Source organism: Channa argus, chromosome 23 (genome assembly GCF_033026475.1).
Source record: "Channa argus isolate prfri chromosome 23, Channa argus male v1.0, whole genome shotgun sequence".
NCBI classification, from domain to species: Eukaryota; Metazoa; Chordata; class Actinopteri; order Anabantiformes; family Channidae; genus Channa; species Channa argus.
Genome location: NC_090219.1, coordinates 3,323,942 through 3,348,967, shown reverse-complemented (window position 1 = coordinate 3,348,967; position 25,026 = coordinate 3,323,942). Strand labels below are relative to the sequence as shown.

At 38.9% G+C, this 25,026-nt stretch overlaps 3 protein-coding genes across 4 annotated transcripts; 2 read left to right on the top strand and 1 right to left on the bottom strand.

Moving 5' to 3' along the window:
* Positions 1-1,999: 1,999 nt before the first annotated feature.
* On the bottom strand, positions 2,000-7,978 carry LOC137108573 (calsequestrin-2-like). Its single transcript, XM_067493330.1, has 11 exons — positions 7,525-7,978; positions 5,771-5,855; positions 5,484-5,584; positions 5,242-5,350; positions 4,507-4,580; positions 4,217-4,347; positions 4,091-4,136; positions 3,893-3,947; positions 3,698-3,798; positions 3,521-3,595; positions 2,000-3,440 (listed from the first exon to the last, which is right to left on the bottom strand). The coding sequence occupies exons 1-11, from the start codon at positions 7,762-7,764 to the stop codon at positions 3,231-3,233; spliced, it is 1,227 nt and encodes a 408-aa protein (XP_067349431.1). The 5' UTR covers positions 7,765-7,978; the 3' UTR covers positions 2,000-3,230.
* A 467-nt stretch (positions 7,979-8,445) lies between these two features.
* Positions 8,446-15,718, top strand: poglut1 (protein O-glucosyltransferase 1). Its single transcript, XM_067493329.1, has 11 exons — positions 8,446-8,546; positions 9,066-9,156; positions 9,386-9,529; positions 9,700-9,835; positions 9,929-10,050; positions 11,662-11,721; positions 12,018-12,117; positions 12,332-12,390; positions 12,714-12,881; positions 13,321-13,377; positions 13,547-15,718. The coding sequence occupies exons 1-11, from the start codon at positions 8,474-8,476 to the stop codon at positions 13,701-13,703; spliced, it is 1,167 nt and encodes a 388-aa protein (XP_067349430.1). The 5' UTR covers positions 8,446-8,473; the 3' UTR covers positions 13,704-15,718.
* A 207-nt stretch (positions 15,719-15,925) lies between these two features.
* timmdc1 (translocase of inner mitochondrial membrane domain containing 1) lies at positions 15,926-22,293 on the top strand. 2 transcript variants are annotated; one of them, XM_067493815.1, is made up of 8 exons: positions 15,926-16,087; positions 17,288-17,473; positions 18,793-18,958; positions 19,188-19,276; positions 19,610-19,677; positions 20,106-20,184; positions 21,407-21,517; positions 21,607-22,293. In XM_067493815.1, the coding sequence occupies exons 2-8, from the start codon at positions 17,328-17,330 to the stop codon at positions 21,758-21,760; spliced, it is 813 nt and encodes a 270-aa protein (XP_067349916.1). In that variant the 5' UTR covers positions 15,926-16,087; positions 17,288-17,327; the 3' UTR covers positions 21,761-22,293. The 2 variants fall into 2 exon arrangements, with proteins under 2 accessions (XP_067349916.1, XP_067349914.1); XM_067493813.1 differs by having other exon boundaries at positions 17,124-17,473.
* The last annotated feature ends 2,733 nt before the right edge of the window (positions 22,294-25,026 follow it).

Sequence of the window (25,026 nt, the reverse complement as noted above, 5' to 3'; positions counted from 1 at the left end):
TTTCAAGGAATCATTGTACATTAAATTAAGACAATTACATTATACTGATACTCTTTCTGAATCATGAACAAGCAGATACTTCATAAAAAAAACACACTATTAATTCACACATTACTAAACAACACATTTAGAGCAAATGCCTGAATACTATTAGGAATCTTGGAAAATTTCATTCATTTTGTACCTGAAGCATTTCAGACCTTTAGCCAAACCATATGATCCCAACTTACGAGCAAAAATTCAACATGTAATACTGTGTCCACAGACTGGAGATAAAGAAAAAAATTCCTCAACAAATAAATCTTTTGCAAGTAAGAATATTTCAAATTGTTGAAGGGTTAACACAAAAATCATTTCACAGGATCTTAGAAAAACATGTGTTGTTTAGAAAAGCATTATTTTTTAATATTGTGAAAACTTTTTTTTTCAAGATAAATATGCTGTTATCACCAGAGCATTACACATGTTTTTGCAAATAATAGAATAATCAGTATAGAAATATCAGTAGCCCCTAACAATTTAACTGTGTTAGTTTTTCCCTGCTGTCAAACTATACTGTGCAACTAATTAAGTCTTTAATTTATGCACAATTTTTTATTAATGGCAATTTCAAAGTTTAAAGTTTACAGTAGCCTTTGTTATCCTCTCTTCTTCCAAACATACTCTTCATCTTCTTCAAATATGCTCTAGTTTCATGTGCTGGCTATAGACTTGCTGTCAGAACCCATTAAGTGGGTGATCCTGCTGTGTGACATGTTAGAGCAAAATATCAGCTTTGTTGGCCTTATTTTGGTGGCTTTTTGTTGTCATGGAGCTCTATAGGTAATTGGCTTGCTGTCAGACTGTCAGAGATGCGCAGCCGGGCCTTGTGGGTAAATGAATGTCAGTATCAGTGTCCGGTGCTGAAAACGAACAACCTCATCCCTCCATGAGCTTGGGGCACAAGGCTGCCTGTCGGAACTCATCTGTCCTCGGTTTAATCCTCCTTCCATACCCACCTGCTCTGTGCAGGACCAGGACAAGGAGGATAGAGACAGATACAGAAGAAAATGAGGTGCATTTGCATCTAAATAGAATTTTTTTCCTCCCTGCATTTCTCCCTCTCTTATTTGTTTGGTAATGACTTAGTTACGATCGAGGCATGAGAGAAACTCTCTCTAGCTTCTCGTGGAATCATTTCTGAACAGAACACCTGAATACATCTTAGTCCTGTCTCTGTCTCTCTCTCTCTTTTTTTTTTTTTGTTCTTTGCTGTTTTCACTGTTTTATACTAAATCGGTTATTACTTCACACATACTACATGCTGCTGTCATCACAGCTCTTTGGAGTAAGAAGGTATTGATGTATAAGGAAAAAGATCCACTTCATGCCGTCTTTTACTCAGGGTTCATGTAAAACACTGTAACACTTGATAGTCACAGGATTATGTAACCTAAAGGCCCTGCAGAACATCACAACACTTCCACCACAGCACTGTCTGCTTTTTTGTGCTCAGGAGGGTGTTGCATGTCCTCTTGCCTCGGGCCACATTTTAATGCACATACAAACTCTGTCTGACACTGTTTATTGCATGGATTGTGTGTAAATCCCACAGCATGAACCAAACATCCTGTTCACACACTGGATTGCAGCAACCTCCAAGGGAATAATGATTCTTGTGAGATCGTGTATTAATATTATTAATTCATGTCCAGTGGTTCAGCAGGAGTGTGTCCACTGCTTATTCTGCTTGTAAGGCCCCGGTGGGTAGCATTCAAGTCTGACTCACCCTGACTCCCTCGCTCCCAACCTCCCCCAGACTCACTGTCCCAGTCCCTACTCCCATTAAGAGGCATAACGATACTGAATTATTCACTGGTGTTTGAATAATTCAAGGTGAAAAACCTCATTGACTGTAAAAGATAATGCACCAGACTGCTGTCTTGAGCATCAGTGTGAATGTTCTTAATGAGGGAGAGGGCTGAAGTGTGTGTTTACATACTCACTTTAGAACACAAGATGCAGTCTTTTTATATATTGTATTTAGAAACACATTAGCTAAGTTTTACATTGTGAGAATGTCCACCAATTCCACATTTACAATAGGGCTAACAATACTATAATACAGGTTTTGACCTTTACCATGGAATATACAATTTATTTTGGCCAGAACTGAGCAAATTACACATTAGTAGTATTACTTCTACTTATCTAATTATTTATATCAACCATAAAGTATGCACTTTTAATACTAAATAAATGGAGAAAATTATGTGTAATTTGAATGGCATCACCCTTAATGACAAATTGGCGCCCTTGCACGGCTTCCTTCAGTTGTGCCTATCATCAGAAATTAACGCTACACATATGTAAGTTGCAATCCTGATTATTACCAGTGTGGCAGTATCAAACCATGTCAGCAGCAGCTCTAAATCGCAATGATTATAGTGCTAAGTTTGTGGGTGAAGAATTAATGTCCCTGTCCACAACTACCAGCATCTACATACCTGCCATTTATGTTGTATCTGATTTCTCTGCTGTGATCACAACTGTAGAGTGTTGTCATAGCTTCTGGTTATGTTGTGAAAAAGCTGTTGTCAGTCAAGGATAATTAGGTTTGAGTTTGCCCCCTTTTGGCTTAACTTTTAAATCCTCCAGACATACACATCTGCGCAAGAAAGTATGTGAACAATGACACCTGGGACGCTGCTGTTGTCTACACGTACGCTGGGGTAAATAGGAAGTAAACCTTGACCCTGACAGACAAATTTAGAAACTGCCGGTAAACCCAGGGTAGCATTGGACAGCCGAAGAGCCGTGAGTGGTGGAGAGGAAAAAAGAGAGTGAATTTTAGCCTGAAACATGACTCCAATCCAAGTCTGATTGATGTGTACATTTTAATTTTAGCTATAAATGGGCAACATTGGCCACAGCAACTAATCAGCTTCAACATACAAGTCTATAGTATCTTATCTTTTTCATTAGTGAGGGGAATTACTATTTTGGGCACTGTGCTAACTTTATTATAAAGTGGGCCATAAAAGCTCCCATGATGACCTTAAATCAGTGTCCTATTTAACTATGGAAACCACTGTCTACTTAGTCTAGTATTTAGTATTTTGAGAAAACATTACTTAAAGAAAGAAAAAAAAACTGAAACAAGAACATTTTAGTGATTTTTTTTTAGTGTCAAAGGAGGTTTACTATTGTTGCCCACATCCGAACTGCTAGAACATCAACCTTCAACAAGTTTAGTCATCACTGTGATCATCCTCATCTGGGTCATGACTTTCATCACTGTCCTCTGTGGCATATTCATCATGGTCTTCCTGGTTGTCAGCAGACTCGTCATCATCCTCTGTGTTGACCTTCCCTGACAGGACGTCCTCTATCCAGTCCTCTAACTCCTCTGCAGTAGGGAGGTCTTCATCGTTGGACATGTCCAGCCACACGCTGTCTGCCTGCAACACAAAGGACCAAAGAGGTCAAAGTCTCTGGACTATTCACTTTGGTCTTTTTATATGTTTTCAGCCTTACTTACATCTGTGACATTTACCACACCGATCTGAGGTCTAAACAGGTCCAACTTAAATGTTTTTTCCCAGTAAGTTGTCAGCTGAAGGGACACAACAAATCAGTTTTATTTATCAGTCAGTCTTTTGTTAAAATACACTTGTGTACAGATTTAAATACTCTTGAATGATTAGTTAAGCAGAACCAGAGGAAAGTCATCAGGATCAATCCAAACAATGCTGAGCTCTGGGTTGTTGGTGTTATCTCTGGCCACATCCTTCAGGATCTCCAGGAACTCGTAGCCATCTGAAGATAAAAGAACAGATGAACGTGAGCTCATCTTCGGACATAACGAGAGACAGTTGTGGAATCGAAGTGCATAAAGCTCTGAAGTACAGACCTGGATCCTCCTCCTCAGCAAATGCAACAATATGTATCCCATCCATGTCATCCTCCTAGAAATAAAAAAAGAGCTTGCAGCAATACACCCTGAGTGCATTCTGAATTGTTTTGATGTGACATCTCAAATTGGTTTGAACAATTCACTAAGCATGCTTTCATGCTAGTGTGTCTCTGCAAAGACTGAACAACCGCTTACCCACGTCTCAAACATGTTTTCTGCCCGCAGCTTCCTCAGAGTTGCCCTGCAGAGGACATGTTGATAAAATCACACACTAATCATTCACTAACAGCATTAAAATAATTCTTATAAATTAATATGAACCTTCTGTGTTGGTTGACAAACTCAACAATATCCATTTCTGACAGAGGTCTGCCAGGCAAGATGGCTGGCTCCTCCATGAATGGCTCGTAGAAGTTCACCTCGTTCATCTTCAGGGAGAGATGTTTGGCTACCTAAAACATATACCCCTCAAGGATATCAGTTAAAGCACTTTTAAAGAGCAGTGTTTTTCAATTCATTCAAAAAAGTTTGATATTTCCACTGATTGATGACTTGCAATGTGTCAGCCTCAGTGAGAAGAGTTTGTGTTTTATTCTATAGATTATACTTACAGATTTATCAAATGTAGCAAAGAACTTGATGTAAGGTTGAAAACACTCTGAGGCCTCTTGAAAAGCCTTGTAGTCTAAGTGGAAAAGAGACAGAAAGAAGTTGATAAGAAAATATGTGAGAAACCACAGTTTAAAAAGCCAGAACATAGTAAGTAAAAAAATAGATTGTGTAAGTGTGGAATTGATTCCTAATCTGGTCAAATTCCTAACTGAATCTACAGTATGGGATCGGGAAGGCAATCCCATCATGATTCAACTGTTTTCAGCCTAGTAACAAAGTCTCCTTTAATACAGTTTTATACGCTTGTAACATGTTCCTGGCTCTGCTCCCAACAAGGTCACCAACAAGGACCAACCTATCACTGGACAGAAATAGGTTCCATAATGAAACTTCATGCCACTGTCATATCAAACCAGATAGCATCTTCCCTGTGTCAATTTCTCTGCCTTTTTTTCCAGAGAAAATATAATTGCAGTTTGACCTATTAGACAGAGAACCAGAAGCTATTTAAAGGCTCCTGTGGGACTGAATGAGAGTCTGCAAATCGAGTTTCCCTTTAGCAGCCAGTTATATTACATTGTGATTTACTCTATTAACCTTCAGAGCTCATTAATGTCTAAGGAACACTTTGACTTTAAGGAACAGGTAGCGAGGATGTCTTTTAAAACCGTCACACCTTTCATGTTATTCAATTACAGATGCATGAATTTTTATATATTTGGCAGTATACTAACATGAATCTTCCCCTCTGAAATAACCAATGAGACGAATGTCTTCCTCCATCCTCTCAAAGGCTCGCAGCTCCATTGCAGTATTGATCTTCTCCACTGGGTCCTCCAGTACCTAGGAGGTGGTAAAATACAGGTAGATTTTCACTGCCAAATGAATGCTATTCTTGCTGAAACTTTAAATAAAAGTTTCTTCTCTGCAAAGTTGACAAGATTACACTTCTTAAAAGTATTAGTTCTCTACTCACATCCAACAGGAACTCCACCAGAGTGTCTGCTGAAAGCTCCCCATCAAACTCAATCATACGGTCATCCTTGAAAATGTACAAGCTGCCCACTTCCTCCAGACCTACGTGGACAGCAGAGGTAGTTTAGGAATAACTTGAAGATAAGTTTGAGGAAAAGTGGTCATATGAGTGTGTTGAAAGCAAAGTCATACAAATAACTAGTATTGTGGCAAGAGGAGCCTTCCAAAGCCAAATGTCAAAAATCCGCATGCACAATAGATGATGTTGTTTTATGGCTTTAATGATACCCAGTTTTTTGGCAACTTTAGCATCCTTCTGGGAGTCCACCATCCCAAAACCGATGTCTTTGTTCTCCAGGACCTGTGCTGTCAGCTGGGTGTTAAAACAGACAAATGTCAGTCGGCATCAGGCGGTCTTGTTAGTATACACAACAAATCAATTTTGTCCCACACAAAGACGGACAGACAACTGTTCTAACTTGATCAACTTAGGCTGCCAGGTAATTCATAGACTTTATACCCAAAATCAAAAATAACATTGAGTCAGGTTTGTGTTCTGTTTACGTAAAATACCATACATCAGCCTGAAATCGACACAGTCTAGTCTAAACTATTCATTTACCTTGTGTGTGTGCCTGTGGAGCTTTCCCCTTAGAGGGAAGCTGTGAGTCAGGACTATGCGCCTTTCAATGTGCAACTCTTGAGGATGAAAAACAGATTTAGAAAAAGTGGAGAAAATAAAATGTGGTTTTATGCTTCGTGTCTCTCCTTCTGAACAGTGCATAAAACATGGCATGAATGACAAAGCTGATAACGCAAACAGTAGGTAAGAGGGACTAAAACTGGTAAATGTTAGTACAAACAAAGTGTGAAAAACATGCATGTCTTTTTCTCACTTTAAGCTCCTAAATAACAGGGGAAGGGAGGCAGGAGTACGTCTACACATTTTGTAGTTCTAGATAGTACAGATTGGGGAACATTGCTATAATTAACAGAATGACCTAAAAACAATCCCAGGACACGTGTGAACCATGGAGGAGTGTGAATAATGGAATTACAATCGCTGCTTGCCAGTTAAGAGACTGTGCAGGTAAAACTCGATGAATCAGTGACAGATGTGAAGTCTAGTTCTCGTCACCTTATGGTTAAGCAGACAGTCAAGGAGACACAGGAAGGATGTATTCAGCGTCTGCTTTTCCAACTACAGGGATCACTGACTGTTCAACAACTTGTTGTGACACGTTAGAGTCAAATGAGGACAGTGGTGAGGCTGTTAGACTAACCCGTGGGGATTTGAGCTGTAGCTTATTGAGACATTTTTATCTTATTGGTGACATCAGCTATATGATGCATGTCACAATGGACAGACGTTGACATGTTCTTGGCAGGACTCTGGTGTGTGTCTGAATATGTCAGTTGTAATGACAGCAATAACTAAGAATTAGCATATGTGAAAAGTAACAGAAAATGTACTGACAATTTTTTTTTATTATAGTTGTCAACATTGTATTATGGCGACATGTAGATGTTAAACAGCTATGGAATTTATTATTTAGTTTTTTAGTATTAACAAGAAAAACTGGGTTGCTAGGTTAAATCCGTTTGATTGGACTGTTTGAGCAACCTCAACTAAATTCTATTCATGAATGTATTTGTGAACAGTTTCCCATTTACAGCTGTAGACTTTGTGTACTGAAATATACAGTTTTAGAGTTGTGTATAATTGCATGAATACCCAATAAAGAATAATTCCTTTTTAATTTCAAAAACCGCCGAAACGAATGATCTTATCAATGGTTTATCTAATCTATAGCAATCCTTATAGCAAGTAGAAGACTTACAGAAATAAAATGCAAGTGACAGTTACAACTATAAACACACAAAGTGTCACTAGAAAGTGTCTAAATCATTGCATCCTACAGTAATAACCTTGGTAATAACCTCAATTAAACATCCCGGTTTTCATGTTTATCACCTTTTTCTGTATCTTTACCCTCCTTTCTAGCTTTTCTTTTCCTTTCTCTCAAGACCCTCTATCTTACCTCCAGCACCAGCTCAGTCATCTGGAACCTCTTCTGCAGACCCTTGTTGGCCGGCACAGGTTCGTGGTAGAACAAACAGAGTAGGTCGAATCTCTTCAGAGCCTTTTTGTAGTTACGTTCATTGATGTCCAGCACCCTGTCTTTCCCATCAAAATTAGGAAACTCAAGACCTTCTTCTGCACTGCAGAAAACCAGGTGTAGGCAGAAGACAGATAGCAGAGACAACCAGATCTGCTGCATACTTGTTCCACTGTAGAGGTGTCTCAAAGCCAGAATGAAGTTAAATTACAGTTAAATTGCAACTTGACGAAATATGCACAGGAGCAAATATTTAGTCAGTGAAATTGTGTCTTTATTATTTAATCACTTTTTTTTCTCTCTCTCTATCTCGCCTTATTTGATACCTCTCCCCCACCACCAGTCTTCTGTCACTTATTCTTTCCCTCACTCAGTGATAATGCCCAAATCTCAAGAGAGTCCCCTTTCTCCTCCTTCTCTCTCCCAGACAGAGAAACTCATATTATCAAGCACATTTAAAGGACAAACATTCATGAGGTTTCCATTTATGGATTTGAATTAAATTCAGAATTCAGAGCAGAAAAGCTTTAGGGATTCCATTAGCCATTTAATAAGCAATATCATTATTCATATCATTATTCAAGTATAATGACAGAGGGCTTTGCCTATGCATTGGGAAATTATGTATCGCACTATGAAACTAATGAAAAATATATTGACAAATTTAGTGGATGCAAACGTAATTGTAAAAAAGATTTTGGGAGGAGTATCCCTTCAATTCTACTTTGAGCAAATCGTCTAAATATTACGGTAACCTTCATGTGAATTTCTATTTGCGCATTGTCGTAATGACCACGTTCAGCCAGAAAGAGCAGATCACAGATCGCAGCTTTGTTCCTGCTATTCAGATAAAGCTGGACGAGAGAGAAAAATGGATCACGCTTGGCTGTGGAGTGTTTTAATATTGTCTCAAGTTTTTGATTTAGGTTTAGTTGGTGTATCAGGTAATGCATATTTAAACACGTGCCACTGTTATAACGATTTAAAAAGTGATAGAGAGAGGTTGCTGCTTCTAAAAAAAATGTGCTTCTTTCAAATCAGTTTTGTTTCAGTCATTCAACACTTCACGAGCTAACGTTAACCTAGCTAAGTAGCTCAAGAGTTAACCCAACTAAGATGTTAGCTAGCTAACTTTTATATTAGCTTCTGGGGTCTCCCAAAAAACATACAGTGGTTTGTGGTTATAATTTGGCACTTTCACCAACAATAAAAAAAAATTTCATCAAAGCTGGGGGTTTTGCAACATGTCTGCTAATCGTTAATTAACGAATGCTTCCATTCAGTCGCTTCCCTTTGCTCTGCCATCAGTTACAGAGTAGCTATTATAATGTTATTTTATGCCGTACACAGTTATGCCGTGTTTTTGTTTTTGTTTTGTTTCTTTAAATAGGGTGAAAGACGATTAAACTTCTATTAATATTATTTTTGACACATTTACAACACATTTTCATGTGTTGTTGCAGGCAAAAAGTGGAAGAAAATTAGAGATGAGATTTCTGATGCTGTTAAAGTGTACGACCCATGCAATCCTGTCAACTGCAGCTGCCATATTAGGTGAGTGTGATGGCATCATAGATTTTGGCAACTTAGATTTTTCTCTCATATTGCAGCCCTGCTTTTCCTGACACCATCAGAGCAGAGAAAGTGTTGCTGCAGTGAACGTTTTGAGATTTTGTATATATTTATATTTGTTAAAATGGTTATAAATGTTTCTCTACCATATTTTTAAAAAAAAAAAGCCTTGAATAAATAATACTCACTTGAACATTTGTTTATGTCTTAGTGTCCTACAGCAGGATCTGGGACCATTTAAAGATGGTATCTCTGAGGATGTCATGGCTTCCACAATTCAAAGAGGGGTGGGCACCCACTACCAGATTATTGGAAACAAGTTGTACAGAGAACACAACTGTATGTTCCCTGCTAGGTAAGGATAAACACTTAAGATTAACTTTTGATCAGGGTGGAGATCAAAGTGCTTAATTTACTACCAATATGTCAAACCAGAGTGAAAAAAAAATATATATATATATATATATAGAAAGAGAGATATCACCACCCGTGCATGCACAGACTAAATCAGTTTTCTTATTTCAGGTGTAGCGGGGTGGAGCATTTTATTCAGGAGTTGATTCACAAGTTACCTGATTTGGAGATGGTGGTAAATGTCAGAGATTACCCTCAAATGCCCAACTGGATCCAGCCAATCCTTCCTATCTTCTCCTTCAGTAAGGTCAGACTATGCGCAGTTTTTTTCATGAAACACACCTTTGTGTTCATTAAATGTAATAACTGCTCTTGATGTGTGTATGTTTGATTTGAGTAGACATCAGAGTATCATGACATCATGTATCCTGCATGGACATTTTGGGAGGGTGGGCCTGCTGTGTGGCCCATATATCCTAGTGGACTGGGAAGATGGGATCTGATGAGGGATGACCTGAAAAAGTAAGGCATAGTGCTGTAGACAGAAGAAATTACACATGTAGTAGACACAATAATTACTATTTGTGTACTTTTGCTATTGCTAAAATTCTAAAACAGAATTTATAAAATACTGTTTGATTCATTTAGAAATTAAAAAAATGTACAGTGCATCCAGAAAGTATTCAAAGTACTTAACTTTTTCCACATTTTGTTGTGTAACAGCCTCATTCCAAAATGATTTGAATTTATTATTTTCCTCAAACTTCTACATAAAATACCCCATAATGACAATGTGAAAGAAGTTTGTTTGAAATTTTTGCAAATTTATTAAAAATAAAAATGAAAAGAATCACATGTACTTTAGTATTCATGGCCTTTGCTGTGACACTCTAAATTGAGCTCTGGTGCATCCTGTTTCCATTGATCATCCTTTTGATGTTTCTACAACTTTATTGGAGTCCATGTGTGGGAAATTCAGTTGATTAGATATCATTTGGAGCATTTGGCATGCACCTGTCTATATAGGGACCCATAGTTAAGAGTGCATGTCAGAGCACAAACCAAGCCATGCAGTCCAAGGAATTGTTGGTAGCACTCTGAGACACTCTGACAGGATTATATAGAGGTACAGAAAAAATTCTGCAGAATTGAACGTCCCAATTTACACAGTGGCCGCCTCATCCATTAATGGAAGACGTTTAGAACCAATAGGACTCCTCCTACATTGGGCCAATCAGACAAACTGAGTGATCAAGACAGAAGGGCCTTAGTCAGGGAGATGAACAAGAACCTGATGGTCACTCTGAAAGAACTCCAGCATTTCTCTGTGGAGAGAGTAGAACCTTCCAGAAGAACAACCATCTCTGCAGCACTCCACCAATCAGGCCTGTATGGTAGAGTAGCCAGATGGAATCCTAAGTAAACCACTCCTCAGTAAAAGGCACATGACAGCCCAACTGGGAGAGTAGTCAGGATCGAGGCAAAGATGAATTCAGCAATGTACAGAGACATCCTTCATGAAAACCTGTTCCAGAGTGCTCTAGATCTCAATATGGGACAACGGTTCATCTTTCAACAGGACATTGACCCTAAACACACAGCCAACAGAATTTCCCACAGGTGGACTCCAATCAAGTTGTCGGAACATCTCAAGGATGATCAGTGGAAACAGGACGCACCAGAGCTCAATTTAGAGTGTCACAGCAAAGGCCATGAATACTTATGTACATGTGATTTATTTATTTTTTTTATTTTTTTTTTCCCAAAAATTTTAAACAAACTTCTTTCACTTTGGGATTTTGTTTATAGATTTTTGAAGAAAATAATAAATATGATCCATTTTGGAATAAGGTTGTAACATATCAAAATGTAGAAAGTTAAGTGCTGTGAATACTTTCTGGATGCACTGTAGACATAAAACAAAGTCAACTGTCTTTGAACATTTATTTCTTGTTTGTTTGTTACAAATATTTATTTTAATAAATTTACACATGGAATGATTTACTTATTTTCTGTGGTGTCAACTACTTATTAAAAGATTCCTTAATTTTGATTCAATTAGGCATTTAAATTGTGATTTTGATTAATGTTATCCAACTCCATGATTTCAGTCTGCTCCATCTGCTTTTTTAGGTCTGCAGCACAGTGGCCATGGAAGAAAAAGGAGTCCAAAGGATTCTTCAGAGGCTCCAGGTCAGTCTCATCTCTTGTGTAAATTTTTTTTTCTTAGCTGTGGAAGATTCTACTATCCAAGCATAATTTACTTTGCTGTAGATTTTTTACTTGGATATACTCTTTTCGTATGTGGTGGCAATGTTCAGACTTATTATTATATAGTCAATAAAACAACCATTAATAGTTGACATGTCAGACACCACAATGCCGTTCATGCTTCTCTATGCCTCTAGCAGAGCATCTTCTTGTTTGTTACCCATCTTTATTTTACTCCAAACAACCTTTGCTCATTTTCTCCTCTTCTTCATTTATAGAACCAGTCCTGAGCGTGATCCTTTGATCCTTCTGTCCAGAGAAGCCCCAGAGCTGGTGGATGCGGAGTACACAAAGAACCAGGCTTGGAAGTCTGAGAGGGTCAGTCCTTTTTTAAACCGCATCAGCGTTAAAAAGCTTCAGAATATTTACAACATTATAAATATGTCTTAGTTGTTTGGTGCTCTTATTTTGCCTAGAATAAATTCTACCCCACGCTCTCTGTTTACATAGACACAAAGAGAATGGTTTTGTAAAACAAATGCAAGTGGTCCACGGTGATTGTTCGCTAATCATATTTGCCATTTTCTCACAGGACACACTAGGGAGACCACCAGCCAAAGAAATCCCACTAGTCGATCACTGCAAATACAAGTAAGCTGAATTCTCCATTACATCAGTGATGAAAATAGTTGAATTGAAAAGGCGTTTATAATTACATGTTGTCAGGTGGTATTCTAAAAAGACTATTCTACAATTTTCCATATAAATGTAGCTATTTTGTGACGTCTGTTTAAAGCAGCTGTGATTTGTGCTTAAAATGTTGTAAAAAATTTACTACATGTTTTTTTTTTTTGTTAGTGTTATTTTTTGTGGTAACTTTATCTACAGTTTAATTAGACGTATCAAATCTCATTTACATCCATGATTTTTCAAAACTACCTCACACTACACATCTTCTTTTCAATTTTTTTCAGGTATTTATTCAACTTCCGGGGTGTGGCAGCCAGCTTTCGTTTCAAACATCTCTTTCTCTGTGGTTCCTTAGTGTTTCATGTGGGAGATGAATGGCAGGAGTTTTTTTACCCTCAGCTAAAGCCGTGGGTCCACTACATCCCAGTCAAGCAGGACCTCTCTGATGTCAGGTACTTCAGACTCTTTGTGGTCAAAATATTTCGGTTTCACTGATTTTTCTACTAGGTTTGAATGTCTTTAGGTAGTTTTGGTTGTGTCAAAGGGATGTTACTTTTTTCAGTGCTTAGTTTTGAAATCCTAATGAGTACAACGTTTTATAGAACATTACCAAGTAGTTTGCCAGCCATTTAGTCATTTTAGTCCGTAAAATGTGGAGCATATCTGGAACGAACAGAAACCAGTGAATATTTGAATTGTCTCTTGGTAAAAGATTGTTGCTGAAACTTGAACCATTAAATGTTAATATTGACACACCTGTATCTATAAATTAAATTTGCAGTAAAGATGTGATGTGTGCAGGTCAATATTTGAACACCTTGAAATTTCTTGTGAATTTACCTTTTCTGTGTGGTAACTGTTAATATGCTTTTACATGTTCTGTGTCCTCAGGGAACTACTGGAGTTTGTCAAAGAGAATGATGCCATTGCACAGGAGATCGCCACAAGGTAATGCATCATATTTTATGATTAAATTTTGATGGAAACTGAGTAACTGGCCATGTGTTGCTCTGTTCTCATCTCATCAGTGTACTCATCTCAGCAGTGTACTCATCTCAACACTGAAGAGAAACTCAACCACTCTGTCTAACTTCTTTATTCCTCTCCCTCCCTGCAGAGGTAAGGAATTCATTCTTGAGCACCTGCGGATGGAAGATGTGTCCTGCTACTGGGAGAGACTCCTGACTGAGTTCAGCCAACTTCTTACCTACAAACCAAAAAGACGGAATAACTACAAGCAGATTGTCCTCAGACCCAGCAAGACAGAACTATAACAGAGATACTCTGCAAAACCAGGGCAGCTGTAATGAAGGAAACCTCTACATAATGAATGTAATTACTGCACCACAACATATGATTTCCTCACAAGCAACACTATGGGATGTTAACATTCAAGTTTTGTCAAAATCAGACCACGGTTTTTAGCTAATATAGCCTAAATCCCTAACTAGATATGTTTTATATTTAGTTTCTTTGAGTGCAGTGTTTTTGTCTAAAATAGAGCAAAGTTGGACCAAGTGTCTTTGCTAGAGTACAGGACACCAAATTTTGTATTATGTTGACGTAGATGTACTTAAGCCTATTGACTGTGGTTGCTGTCGTATCTTCAGGTGCCACTAGGGGGCTTGAATGCCAAATCTTTATAGAACCATCTCTGATTCAGTGAGTTGATTTGTTTCCAAAAGTAATTGACTGAGCCAGTTGTTGACCTTGAATCATTCAGTTAAACTTCCAGTTTATACTCACCAGCAAGAGTGTGTTTGTGTGGGTGTGTTGGTGTGGGTGTGGGTGTGTGTGCGTGTGTGTGTGGGGTGGGGGGGGGTGTTCTGGAGGCAGAGGAACTACAAGTTGCAACCCAAGCATGGGTATAAACTGATAGAATGTAGTATAAACAATGTGGCAGTGTTTTAAAGGAAAAATCAAATTTAAAAAAATCAAATTGCATAATGGGAAAAGTAGGATCCATGACTTGACTTAATCTAGAAGCTACAAATCTGGATGATCCTCCCTCAGCTCCTGTTTTAGATTTGACAAACACTTCATTTGTAATTTGAATCTTTTGAGTCCCCCAACCTTATGGAAGTCGTACTGAATTGCTGAGGCGCCCCTTTAAATATGCATTGCATAATTATTATGTAGACTTTAACAGATATCTAATACTGCTTAGATTTTATAAAAAAAATTTTCAGGTTAGTCATTCATAGTTTAGTTGACCTTTTTCTGTAGACCACTAATCAAAACATGAAGACATTTAACCTCACTTGTGGATCACCTAGGACTCAGTTTTAACACTTGGATAATAGTACTAAAGAGTGTTATGTTGTCCATCAACAGCTGCTCAAATACTTAATTTACTAAGAAACTATCAGTAATGAAGCTGGTTTAAGATGCCATGCTGTTACATATTTAATGTTATCTGTTGTATTTGATAGGAGTTACTGAAAGCTAAAGGTTATCATGTTGATCACACATTAACATGGAAAATATCCTCCGTAGTACTGCTGTGGTTGTTCACTGTTCATATCCAACAAAGACCCAATTCATTTGAATAAAATCAATGGCCACAGTGGTATATTAAAACCATGGATTATGTGTTGTTCATGGGGAAAAGGTGCTGAATCGATGCACCACTAAAATTAAATGGTACTCATTTTGTTGTTATTTTGTCTCAAGTCGAGTGAATGTTACCTTTACAACAGCAAAAGCCAAACTTTACACATTGGCTTTGTTACACTGCTCTCTACTGGAGGACTGGGGAAACTTCAGCAGACCTTTACGACATACTGCACAGCATCCATTCACTGGATGCTTTACATGTTTTTGCTGAGTTTAATTTCAGTATCAGCATTTTTATGGGACCCAACATAAGGTTTATAACTTGAAAATACAAAAGAATGTAAAAAAAACAAACAAACAAACAAAACCTCCACACAAAGTGCCAACAGTAAGCAATAATTTCTATTTCTTGTAATTAGTTTAATTTAGGTTATTTAGAGTTTCCAAGAAATGGCATGTTCATTGTTTTGCCTTTTGAAAGAAAAAACCCTAGGTGTTGACTGATGATGTAGAGTTGATGCTGGATAATATTGGATATGTTGTAGTATTCATGTTATGTTGTGACGATTCTTTTTTGCACAGTTGTTTTGAAATGTGTAGATCGTCCAATAGTATGTTCATTTGACCAGAAAACTGTGATCATGTACTTGGTCAAAGTGTGACATCCAGGTAGCTTTCACAGCTTGCTCATCAATTTTGTTTGTACACCAATAAACTGGTTTTTGAAACACGCCGTACAGGAGTTTTTTTTTTCTTACTGCTTTTTATGTTTTTATTTTTGTACACTGTAGCTATATGCAACAAGCATCAGCTGCATGAATAGAAATTGTCTGTGACCACTGAAATACATACTGAAACACTAATGTGCGCGCACACTGGTTAAGATTCAGTCCTCCACCGCGTAGTGGCGCTGTTTTATATTTGATGTGCGTAGCTTGACGCCATTACCGAGGTCAGAGGTCGGAAAGCCGGTAGCCTGTTGGAAAGTCATCGATGAGAAAGTAGAAGGGCAGTAATGAAAAAACACAATGGGAACATAAACCTGGATTAATGTAAATTAACCAGTTTCTGCACTTGTAGTGGAATTTTTTGCTTCCTCCTGGTAAGTTGCGGTTTAGTTGTTCGGTGACATAGTGTGCTAACAGCTGAAGCTAAGGCTCCCTTTATCACACAGACATGGATATATTCGGCTTTTCTTGAAAATAGTAAACAACGCAAACAATGAAATAAATTGCTGAACTAATCCAGATTGTATGTTTCCTGAGAAAAATATATAATAAAATTGTTTGCTATGTCTGCGGTGAGAGTTTTAGCCAACACCAGTGAATAATTCAATGTGACACAAGAAGCGTTTGCTAACGTTACATAACAGCTGTTCAGCGTTAGCTTTTTTAGAAAGTCTTACTAGTATTAAATGATCTGCCACTTGTATAGGACGTCTTTCAGGTTATTAGGTACTTTACTGATAATTAATTGTTGGTAGTGATGATGACTATCTATTTAACTCTCCCACTATGTATATGTTGTTCTTTTTCTGCATGTTTATATTTTTGTTTCTGATTTAGGTCTGCTGTGTTATTACTTTTGTTTATATGGTGTATGTTTTGTTTGTCGGCACCTTAAGTCATTTTCATTAAAATGTGGCAAATTAACTAAGTTATTCTTATCTAACACGTATTTATGAAAAAGTGAATGAGTGTGTTGAGCAAAAACAATATACATGACATGCAAAGGTGAGGCCCATTCTTTCACACTTAAAAAATCTTGAAAATATTTGCTCTTGATTACTTAAAACTGAGCTCAGTCTTGGAGCCAGTTGTGCAAAGAGAGTCACATGTGTTTACCTTTGACTGTGCCAGCCAACACACCCTGCTCATAGGACCTGGGGGTTCTGGCTGTGCACTGAACGCCCAGATATATTTAGAACTTAGGCAGACTTTCAGGGGCAAGATTTATTTCCTATGTGCTCAGTGTTTTCATAGGATTGCACCGTTTACTAACTGCTAAAAAGCAGACAGCCTGTGTAGCCCTGTTAGGATTTAATTTGCCTTAAGGCTGTTTAGAGTATGGAAGTTAAGTTGAAGCAGTGAGTACAACAGTTCAACCCATGGCCATGTGTTTCTGCCTCTCTGCTGCAGTCTAATGCCAGCTGAAGCATGATGGATCCAGAGCAACCCAGAACAGGCTTTGCCCTGCAGAAACAGCAGGCAGATTCAGCCCCCCGGGGCACTCTGAGCACCGGCATACTGCAGGGCCTCATCCAGAGTCCCACGCCTCCTTCCTTCTGCTTTCTGCTCCCCAGGGTCCAAGCAGCTGATGTGGCTACTGCCCAGCATGCACAGATGCCCACTTCTGCCTCTTCCTCCTCCACCAGTTCTGCTGCTGCTCCTGCACCCATCCCCTCTCCTAACACCGTGCCAAGAAATGTTGGCAAGCCAGAATTCCCAGACACCGGATGGGACCGCATCAAGGACCTTTTTGATAGAGAGTTAGTGTTTGTCACTTTTTTCTTATTATCTGTGACTTTTGTTCTTTAACCCTATTATAACCTCTCTGCCTTTTCCTGAGACTTTAACAAAGACAGTTCCTAGCTCTGACTGCATAAATGTGGTCTCTGGGTATACTTCAGGTGTAGGCAGTGTGATGACCAATTTAGTGATGTATTAAAAGATAATTATTTTCCTTAGTCATGTTTTCAAATAAAAACACATTTTAGATTATGTTGTAACTATATGCTGTGTCTTCATCTTATGTACTAGTAAACTCTTGTGTAGTGTTTTCATTAATGCAGACCCCATTTACCAAGTCTGAAGGTCACCTTGTGAATTATCAGACTGTGTGATGGTTAGTTTTCACACCTGTCTGAAATATTAGCGTCATATATGCATCAATCTTAAAATGCTCCAATCTTAAATTATAAATAGATGAATGAATAAAAATTTCTTTTGTAGTCAGAGGTAAATCTTACAGGTATCTAAAGTGAAATTACTATTACTTACATCTAGACTATTTTCACTATTTTTCAGACAACCATTATAGATGAAAATGAGATCAATGAACAAACGGTTTTGCAGTGCCAGTGTGTAAATGTGTGGGTTTTTTTAAAAAAAAGCTCAAGCTTTTTTCCAATGTAATTCTTTGTGTATGTATCCTCCCGTTGTGACTTAAATAATGTGTGAAAGTGACATCAGGTAACAACCAGTAGCTTGTCAAGTAAAATTTAAATGATGCATTCACTGATTTTAAACTTGTCTTTTGGTTCTAGTTTGGGTGGTACATGTGCAGAGACACCATTAAACGTCCCCTTGACTTCCCTATATCAAAAAATCTCTACTTCTAGCTTAAAAAGGCCTTCAGGTGACATCACTTGGAGAAACCTTCAGTTCAGATTATGTTATCTTGTTGCTCATATTGTGGAGTTTGTAAACATGGTCAACCTGCTTTTCTGAAGCTCCCCCAGATGACGTCCTTTGAACTCCCAGTGATGAAAAACTCCTCCAGCAGATGTCATCTGGAGCACCTTTTCAGTTAGAAGCAAAGAAATATCTTAATATAGTCAAGTCAGAGAGATGTTTAAAAACATTATTGTACATTAACATCCTAAACTAAAGCCATAGAAAGCTGAAAATTGTTGACGTTGCCCTTTAAGATCAAAGTTGTGCCCTTATGTAGCTGTCCACTGATCATTTTCTTTGTTTAAAAAATATATTGTAGTTCACTTTAAATTTACATTTGTAAGTGCTATAGTCTTATGCGCTAAACAGTCTCTCAACTTAAACATGTTCCGTCATTCTGTTCTTCCTGTAGTGTGACACAGAGGTACCCAGAGGAGCTGACCCACGTAATAAAGAGTGGCGTCGTGGCTGCACTAGCAGGCTTGATCTACGGAGGTCTGCCAGCTGCACGCCACGCAAGGCAGAGGTACATCCAAATCAGCCAGGCGGAAATATATAATAGTCGTGTGGAAGCAGTGGTAAGTGAGATCTGAATAAAACTTTGGCTGACATTGTTGAGTGCGGGAATACTAGATGGGGATGTAGAAAAGATTTGAGATAGAGCTTTAAAGATATGGTTAAATGATCCAAGTTACTTTTACACAACAATACAACTTTACCTCAACTCCTAAAGTAGTGATGTGAATTGTAGAACATGATTATGGGAGTACGCTGCAGTATGGTGTTGTGTCTTTTCTGTTTCAACAGCGCTCAGCCCATAATGCAGCAATCCGGGGTTTTGTGAGATATGGTTGGAGATGGAGCTGGAGAGTGGCTGCATTTGTCACCTTGTTCAAGTAAGCAAAAAGTGAAGATAATGCTGTATGGTGATTAGGGGAATGTTAACAAATAAGCCACAGGGATATACAGTACTATAATACATTTTCAAACTTGTTACATGACAATTTGAGGTGATTGCTTTAATGGCCAGAGAATTTGCAGTTGATAAATCATAAACCAGCTCAGATTAAAATCTGAAAAGTTGTTTCATTGTGTTGCTACAACTTGCTAGGTATTTTTAGCTGAGGCTCTGCAGTATTATTTATAGTAGACTCGGATGATTGTCCTTGAATCAGATAATTTATCAATAGTTACCTAATCTGTGTTCCTTTCTTCCCCTCCCCCTGTAGTTCTGTCAGCACGGGCCTGACTGTGTACAGAGACAAGTGTACCCTCAGCCATTATGCTGCAGCTGGAGGTAGGTCACATGGGGCATCAGCAGGGTCTCCAGCATAATTCACACCCAGGGGTTAGGGCGCCAACTGTGGACCGCAACATCTCCAGTATATGTCTAACCAGAAAACAGTTCTGCATGCTGTTGCCCATTTCTCTACTGAAGCTGTTTAAACAGAGACCCAAAATAATTATTAAAAAAGTACAGGCTAGTCCAGAAATTTACGGTGCAGTAAATGTAGTTTTATATTGTGCAGAAATAATGTGTCCAATTTTAAATGTTTTTCAGTCACAGCCATTCAGTTTCTGAAATGTTCCTTACTGTAGTAACATTTTTGGCACCAACAACAATAATGAAACTTGATAACTGCGATAACCTTGTGACACATTGCCATAACACATAGTACATATGCCAACACTTTGAGATATAAATGTGTGTGTGATTGTGAACAGCTGTCACCGGAGGCCTTTTCAGACTGAACCTGGGCCTGAGAGGATTGGTGGCTGGGACAATCATTGGAGCAGTCCTGGGGTAAGACATCCATTCCAGGCCTTGGTTCACCTCATTCACCACTGGCCATAAAAGATCTAACAGAACCAAGTTTTTTTTTGTATTTTGTTTGAGACGTGTATTTATTCATCCTTGCGTGCGTGTTTCATGTTCATGCCCTTGTGCCTGAAAGCAATGAGCACTCTGGCAGCCAGCTGCGCCCCTCCCAGCAACCCTCTGTCACCCAGCTGAACCTCTACCCACCCCCACCCGACTCCCCAACTCCAACTCTGTTCACAGTGCCAGAGGGACTCATGTGCACCACAGAGGGCCATGTTTTAGGTACTAGATAGTGAGAGGAGGCAGGCCAAGGTGGCAGCTGCCCCCCTCTGTTTATATCACCTCTGTTATTCCGACATCTCCACTCCCTCTACCACAGTCTGAGCTGGACTTGTTTCACTGCATTTCATCTGTCCGATGCCCCTATTTCTGTTTTTCTTTTGCATTTCTAGCTTGTTCCTCTCTATGCTTTCAGCTGAGCTCACAATGCCAAGAGCATATTTGAATTTGATGGTATAATGGAGATTGAGCGTGAGGCATTTAATGGTGTAACAGACTGGAGGGGCTGTTTGATACTCTCTGTGATCATCAGCTCCATGTTGGCCCAGCTCTATTCTGTTCTGCTGTTGGCTCCACACCAGCATTGCCTCCTCCTCCTCATAGTCTCCCTCTCGGTGTCTGCCTCAGTGACCAGCCACCTGGAATGGTTGATGTGTGCAAACAGCCCCAGCCCAAGCTATGCCAGGTGCAGTTGGGGCAGAAATGGGTGAAATGAAAGCAAGCAGCTAATCGGAAAGCACATCACGCTCCAGATCTCATCCCACAATAATTCCCTTGTCCAGGCACACGTCCGAGGTGGGGTGGGCCTGGAGCGGCTGCAGAGGAGGGCACAACTTTGTTAGAGACAGCTAAGGGGACATTTGACACTAAATTGTTGCTGTGGTATCAATAATAGCTTGAAAAGTCTATACAATAATTAATTAAGGTGACACCTGGGCTAGTTATAAACAAATCTTGGCAACGGCATGAAGAGTTGTAGGGCAGTATTACATAACCAGTGTCAGTGTGTCAAGTAAATGGTCAGCTGCAATGGGTTTATGTTTTATATTTTGTTAAAGAACTTAAAGTAGAGGATGTTTTTATATGTAGTGTAAAATAAGTCTTCTCATGCCAATATACTCAATTATTAACTAATTCTGCTCAGGATTCCTACTGGTGCTCTGATCATCAGCATGCAGTCGCTGGCAGGAGAAACCTTCCGAGAGAGGAGAAGGAGAGAGCGCAGAGAGCTTTATGAGCTCAAACTTGCAGAATGGTAAGTTAAATATGATAATTTGTCAATTAAGAAGAAAAGAAAAACTGAAAGTACCTGTCTTGATGTTCTCTCTCCTTTGAAATGATAAGGGCGGCCCGGCTACAGCTGACAGATGAATTGATTGGCGACCTGAACGTCAGCTCTCAGGCAGAAGAAACCAATAAAGATATCGAAAGGATCCAGGAACTGTTGAATTTACCACAGAATACACATGTGGTTCAAGACTCGAGCAGGACTCAGTAGCTGCTTTATTGCCTGTAATCTGGACATTGAAGGTGGGATAAACGGACTCTACCACACACCTTCCCCCAACTGATTGGAAAAAGATTCTCATCAGGATTGTAAGGCACAGCTATACCTCACAAACTACTGTTAGGGTGCCCTTGTGTAGCTCCAATAGGTGTGTACTGCTGGAAAAAAGATCACCCATGCTCTGTTATTCAGCAAAAGTTTGTTTGCAATGCAAGCCATTATTTGTATGCATTTACTGTGTGTTGAAACAAAAATTGTGCAGTTTGTCTGTGAACCAAGGATGATTTGTTGATATGCAGGCAAATCTGGAACGGTGTGGAAGAAAAAGATTTCATATTTAATTAACGAATGATCATTTCACATTATTCAATATTGTTCTTAAGACTGTACAGTTCTATTGGAGTATACAAACAGGAAAGTAGTGATGGTGAAAAGACTGTGATCCGTTCTTGTGTCTTTCATTATTGGCTCCACATTAATCCTTTTTCTATTAAAACCACAATTAAAAAAAAAAAGTGTAAAGCTCATCTATTCTATTTCAATTACACATCTTTTGACACCAAACCAACAAATGTTGATACATGTCTATAACAAAACAGCTTCTTTCTGTTCCCTGTGTCTCTGTTTTGCGTCATGTGCTTTTGAGTTTGCGTTTTGGGCTTTTAGCAACTAGGTCAAACATAGTCTTGGCCCCTGGTGTAAACAAGATGTGACACAGCAACAGCTGGTCTCCTGGATGCAGTACTGAGTTGATGTGCAGATGGACAACCAATAGAAACGGAGCTCTCCCCTCCAGAAACCAGCTTGTTCAGTGAAAACTTAAGGTAACATTTATACATCCAAAACTAGTTTCAACTTAGGTTTAAGTCTTGCAGACAGTCACAGGATATATGTGTATTGTAACTTACCTGTGTGCATTAGCTGTGTTTATGTTTGTTTCCTTTATTGTTTCCCAAATGGCAGTGTTAAGTACTCCTTCTCCAAAACACAATAGACCTGTTTAACTGGATGCTGGCTCCATCCCATCATAATGTAGCTGCAGCGCTTGTAAATTATTGACTGCAGGTTTGTAGGCATTTACTGTTTGTTGTGGATCTCTACTGCAACTACAGTATGTAAATGTTTACCTAAACTTATTGAATCTGTTAAATTTTACCATCTTCCTCTTAAAAATTAAATTATAAAGATGAGTAGTTAACGTTTGTAAATGAACCTTTGGCTCCCTCTAGTGGTGGAACCGTCAAGCTGCATTGTGGCTGTGAAAGATAATTCAGTTCAGGGTCAACGCAGCGGATCATTGTCCGCATGTTGATTTGTTACAGTTTTTACACCGGATGCCCTTCATGACGCAACTCAATTTCTACCTGGCTTGGACCGGCACTGCACAGCTGGGGATGGGAATGGGCTTTTAGGGGTTCAGTGTCTTGCCCAGAGACACTTCGATATATAGCCAGGGCTGGGGATCAAACCATTGACCCTGTGGTCTGTGGACGACTGCCTTTACCAACTGAGCTGCATTGTGGCTGTAAAAGATACGATTATGAATAAACCAGTTTTAGTAAAATAACATAAATTAGGCCCAAATTCCTTCTTACATTTTTACTAGTCATAATAATGTTATTAAAACACAAATATCATGGTACATTGCGAAGAGTTTGGACTCACACGGGTTTAAACAGGAAAATTCCTCAGATCTTCGCATATATCAAATTATGTCTTGAAGTCCTGGGAATGCAGTGAGGCGACAGTCAAGGACGGGGCTTAGGAAAATGCTGTGCCATGTCTCAACACATTGTTAAATAAGGCACCATTTCCGGTTTCATTTTGACTGCATGTACTGTGGATGTGGATCACATGCCCTGGAGGTCTGGAATTGAATTGGAGGAACTGAAATGTAGCCTGTTATCCTGTTACCGCAAAACATAATTGATGATGGAAATCCATACATAATTACAATTCAGTTCCACTTTATTTATATAGCACCAATTCACAACAGAGTCATCTCAAGGCACTTTACAGAATAAATGGTATATAAAAATGTTCCAAAGGGGAACCCTGCTTCTCGATTCACACACTGGAGTGAAGTCATAAGTGCAGGAGATCTTACACATCCCTATTTTGATTTTCCATATTGAATGTATCCATGCATACATCCATTACCTACCGTCTTTATCCTGCCAGAGGTCTCAGGGAGGTGGACGCTGCAAAAACCTATTAAAACGATATGAAGAACATTTGGAGTGAAGACCCACCGCTTCAGCTCTCTAATTATACCCCAGAGTCCTAAATGAATACTAGTAAATGTTGGATATTGCACCCGATGGGTGTGAAACTGATGCTGCCTTTAAGAGCTGCTTGCAAAATGTACAGTGTAGGGTACGGTGTTCATGTTTTTTCTTTTAAGTGTGGTATTTGAGACGCTGTTTGAAGCCATTCCTCATTGATAAAGTGTGTCCTCTTATGGACCTGACCTGACCTGGTTTATATCCCCAGACAGACATCTTCTACTTAAGCTGACAGCAACTTTACATTAACTTAAACCAACAATCTTTCTACCAATGCTTGGTGGAGAAGGGGAGAGACAGATTCTTTGCAGAGTCTCAGTGGTGGCTGAAAAAAATACATAAAACGTATTGAAAGGTTAAGGCTTTTAAAAACCTCTTGAGAACAACTTAATCCAGATCTTTTAAACAACTAACCAAATTGTGCTTTGTGTTTTCCACTCTTGAAATGCCACATCCCATAATAGTTTTCACCTTCATGTTCTTCTCGGTGTAGAGATGGTCATTAGAGTGTATGTAACAGCATCTGAAGATGCAGCAAGTGAGAGTCTGGGCTTTTTATGATGCAAGTTAACTAGTGAATAAAGTTGTGCTGTAGTTCACTGGTAAACACAGATACAGAGTCTGTGCTGAGTCGAGGCTCCGTAAAGTGATGACAGAAACGACTGGAACTGCCAGATTACTTTCTGCTTAAATGTCAGCGGTGTAGTATTTTCATAGTCTGTACCAGAATAAGCAGTGAGATATTAATACGCTGCCACAAAGTGATCCAATATTGTAGATCAGTTTTCTGTTACGGGTGCTGTGAGTTATGTTTAAAGTGTAAGATATTTGAAAACTCTGTTATCTGTGACATTTACAGCGTTCTCCCATAGGACAAGTCTGAAACACTGGGAGAGGAGCTACAGAGGTACTGCATTTTTATGATACACAGTTGTTTGTAGCGACTGATCTGACCATTTTCAGTAACGACAG

What these genes read in the sequence shown, in the direction of transcription:
- LOC137108573 (XM_067493330.1), bottom strand. Translation starts at nt 7,764, where the DNA reads ATGCAGCAGATCTGGTTGTCTCTGCTATCTGTCTTCTGCCTACACCTG. An exon ending in TGACTGAGCTGGTGCTGGAG is followed by an intron (nt 5,856 to 7,524) that starts GTAAGATAGAGG and finishes TTTAACACCCAG; the next exon opens with CTGACAGCACAGGTCCTGGA. An exon ending in TTTGTCAACCAACACAGAAG is followed by an intron (nt 4,137 to 4,216) that starts GTTCATATTAAT and finishes TGTCCTCTGCAG; the next exon opens with GGCAACTCTGAGGAAGCTGC.
- poglut1 (XM_067493329.1), top strand. Translation starts at nt 8,474, where the DNA reads ATGGATCACGCTTGGCTGTGGAGTGTTTTAATATTGTCTCAAGTTTTT. An exon ending in ATGAGGGATGACCTGAAAAA is followed by an intron (nt 10,051 to 11,661) that starts GTAAGGCATAGT and finishes CTGCTTTTTTAG; the next exon opens with GTCTGCAGCACAGTGGCCAT. An exon ending in AGGCTTGGAAGTCTGAGAGG is followed by an intron (nt 12,118 to 12,331) that starts GTCAGTCCTTTT and finishes ATTTTCTCACAG; the next exon opens with GACACACTAGGGAGACCACC.
- timmdc1 (XM_067493813.1), top strand. Translation starts at nt 17,142, where the DNA reads ATGATGGATCCAGAGCAACCCAGAACAGGCTTTGCCCTGCAGAAACAG. An exon ending in AAGGACCTTTTTGATAGAGA is followed by an intron (nt 17,474 to 18,792) that starts GTTAGTGTTTGT and finishes TTCTTCCTGTAG; the next exon opens with TGTGACACAGAGGTACCCAG. An exon ending in GCATTTGTCACCTTGTTCAA is followed by an intron (nt 19,277 to 19,609) that starts GTAAGCAAAAAG and finishes CTCCCCCTGTAG; the next exon opens with TTCTGTCAGCACGGGCCTGA.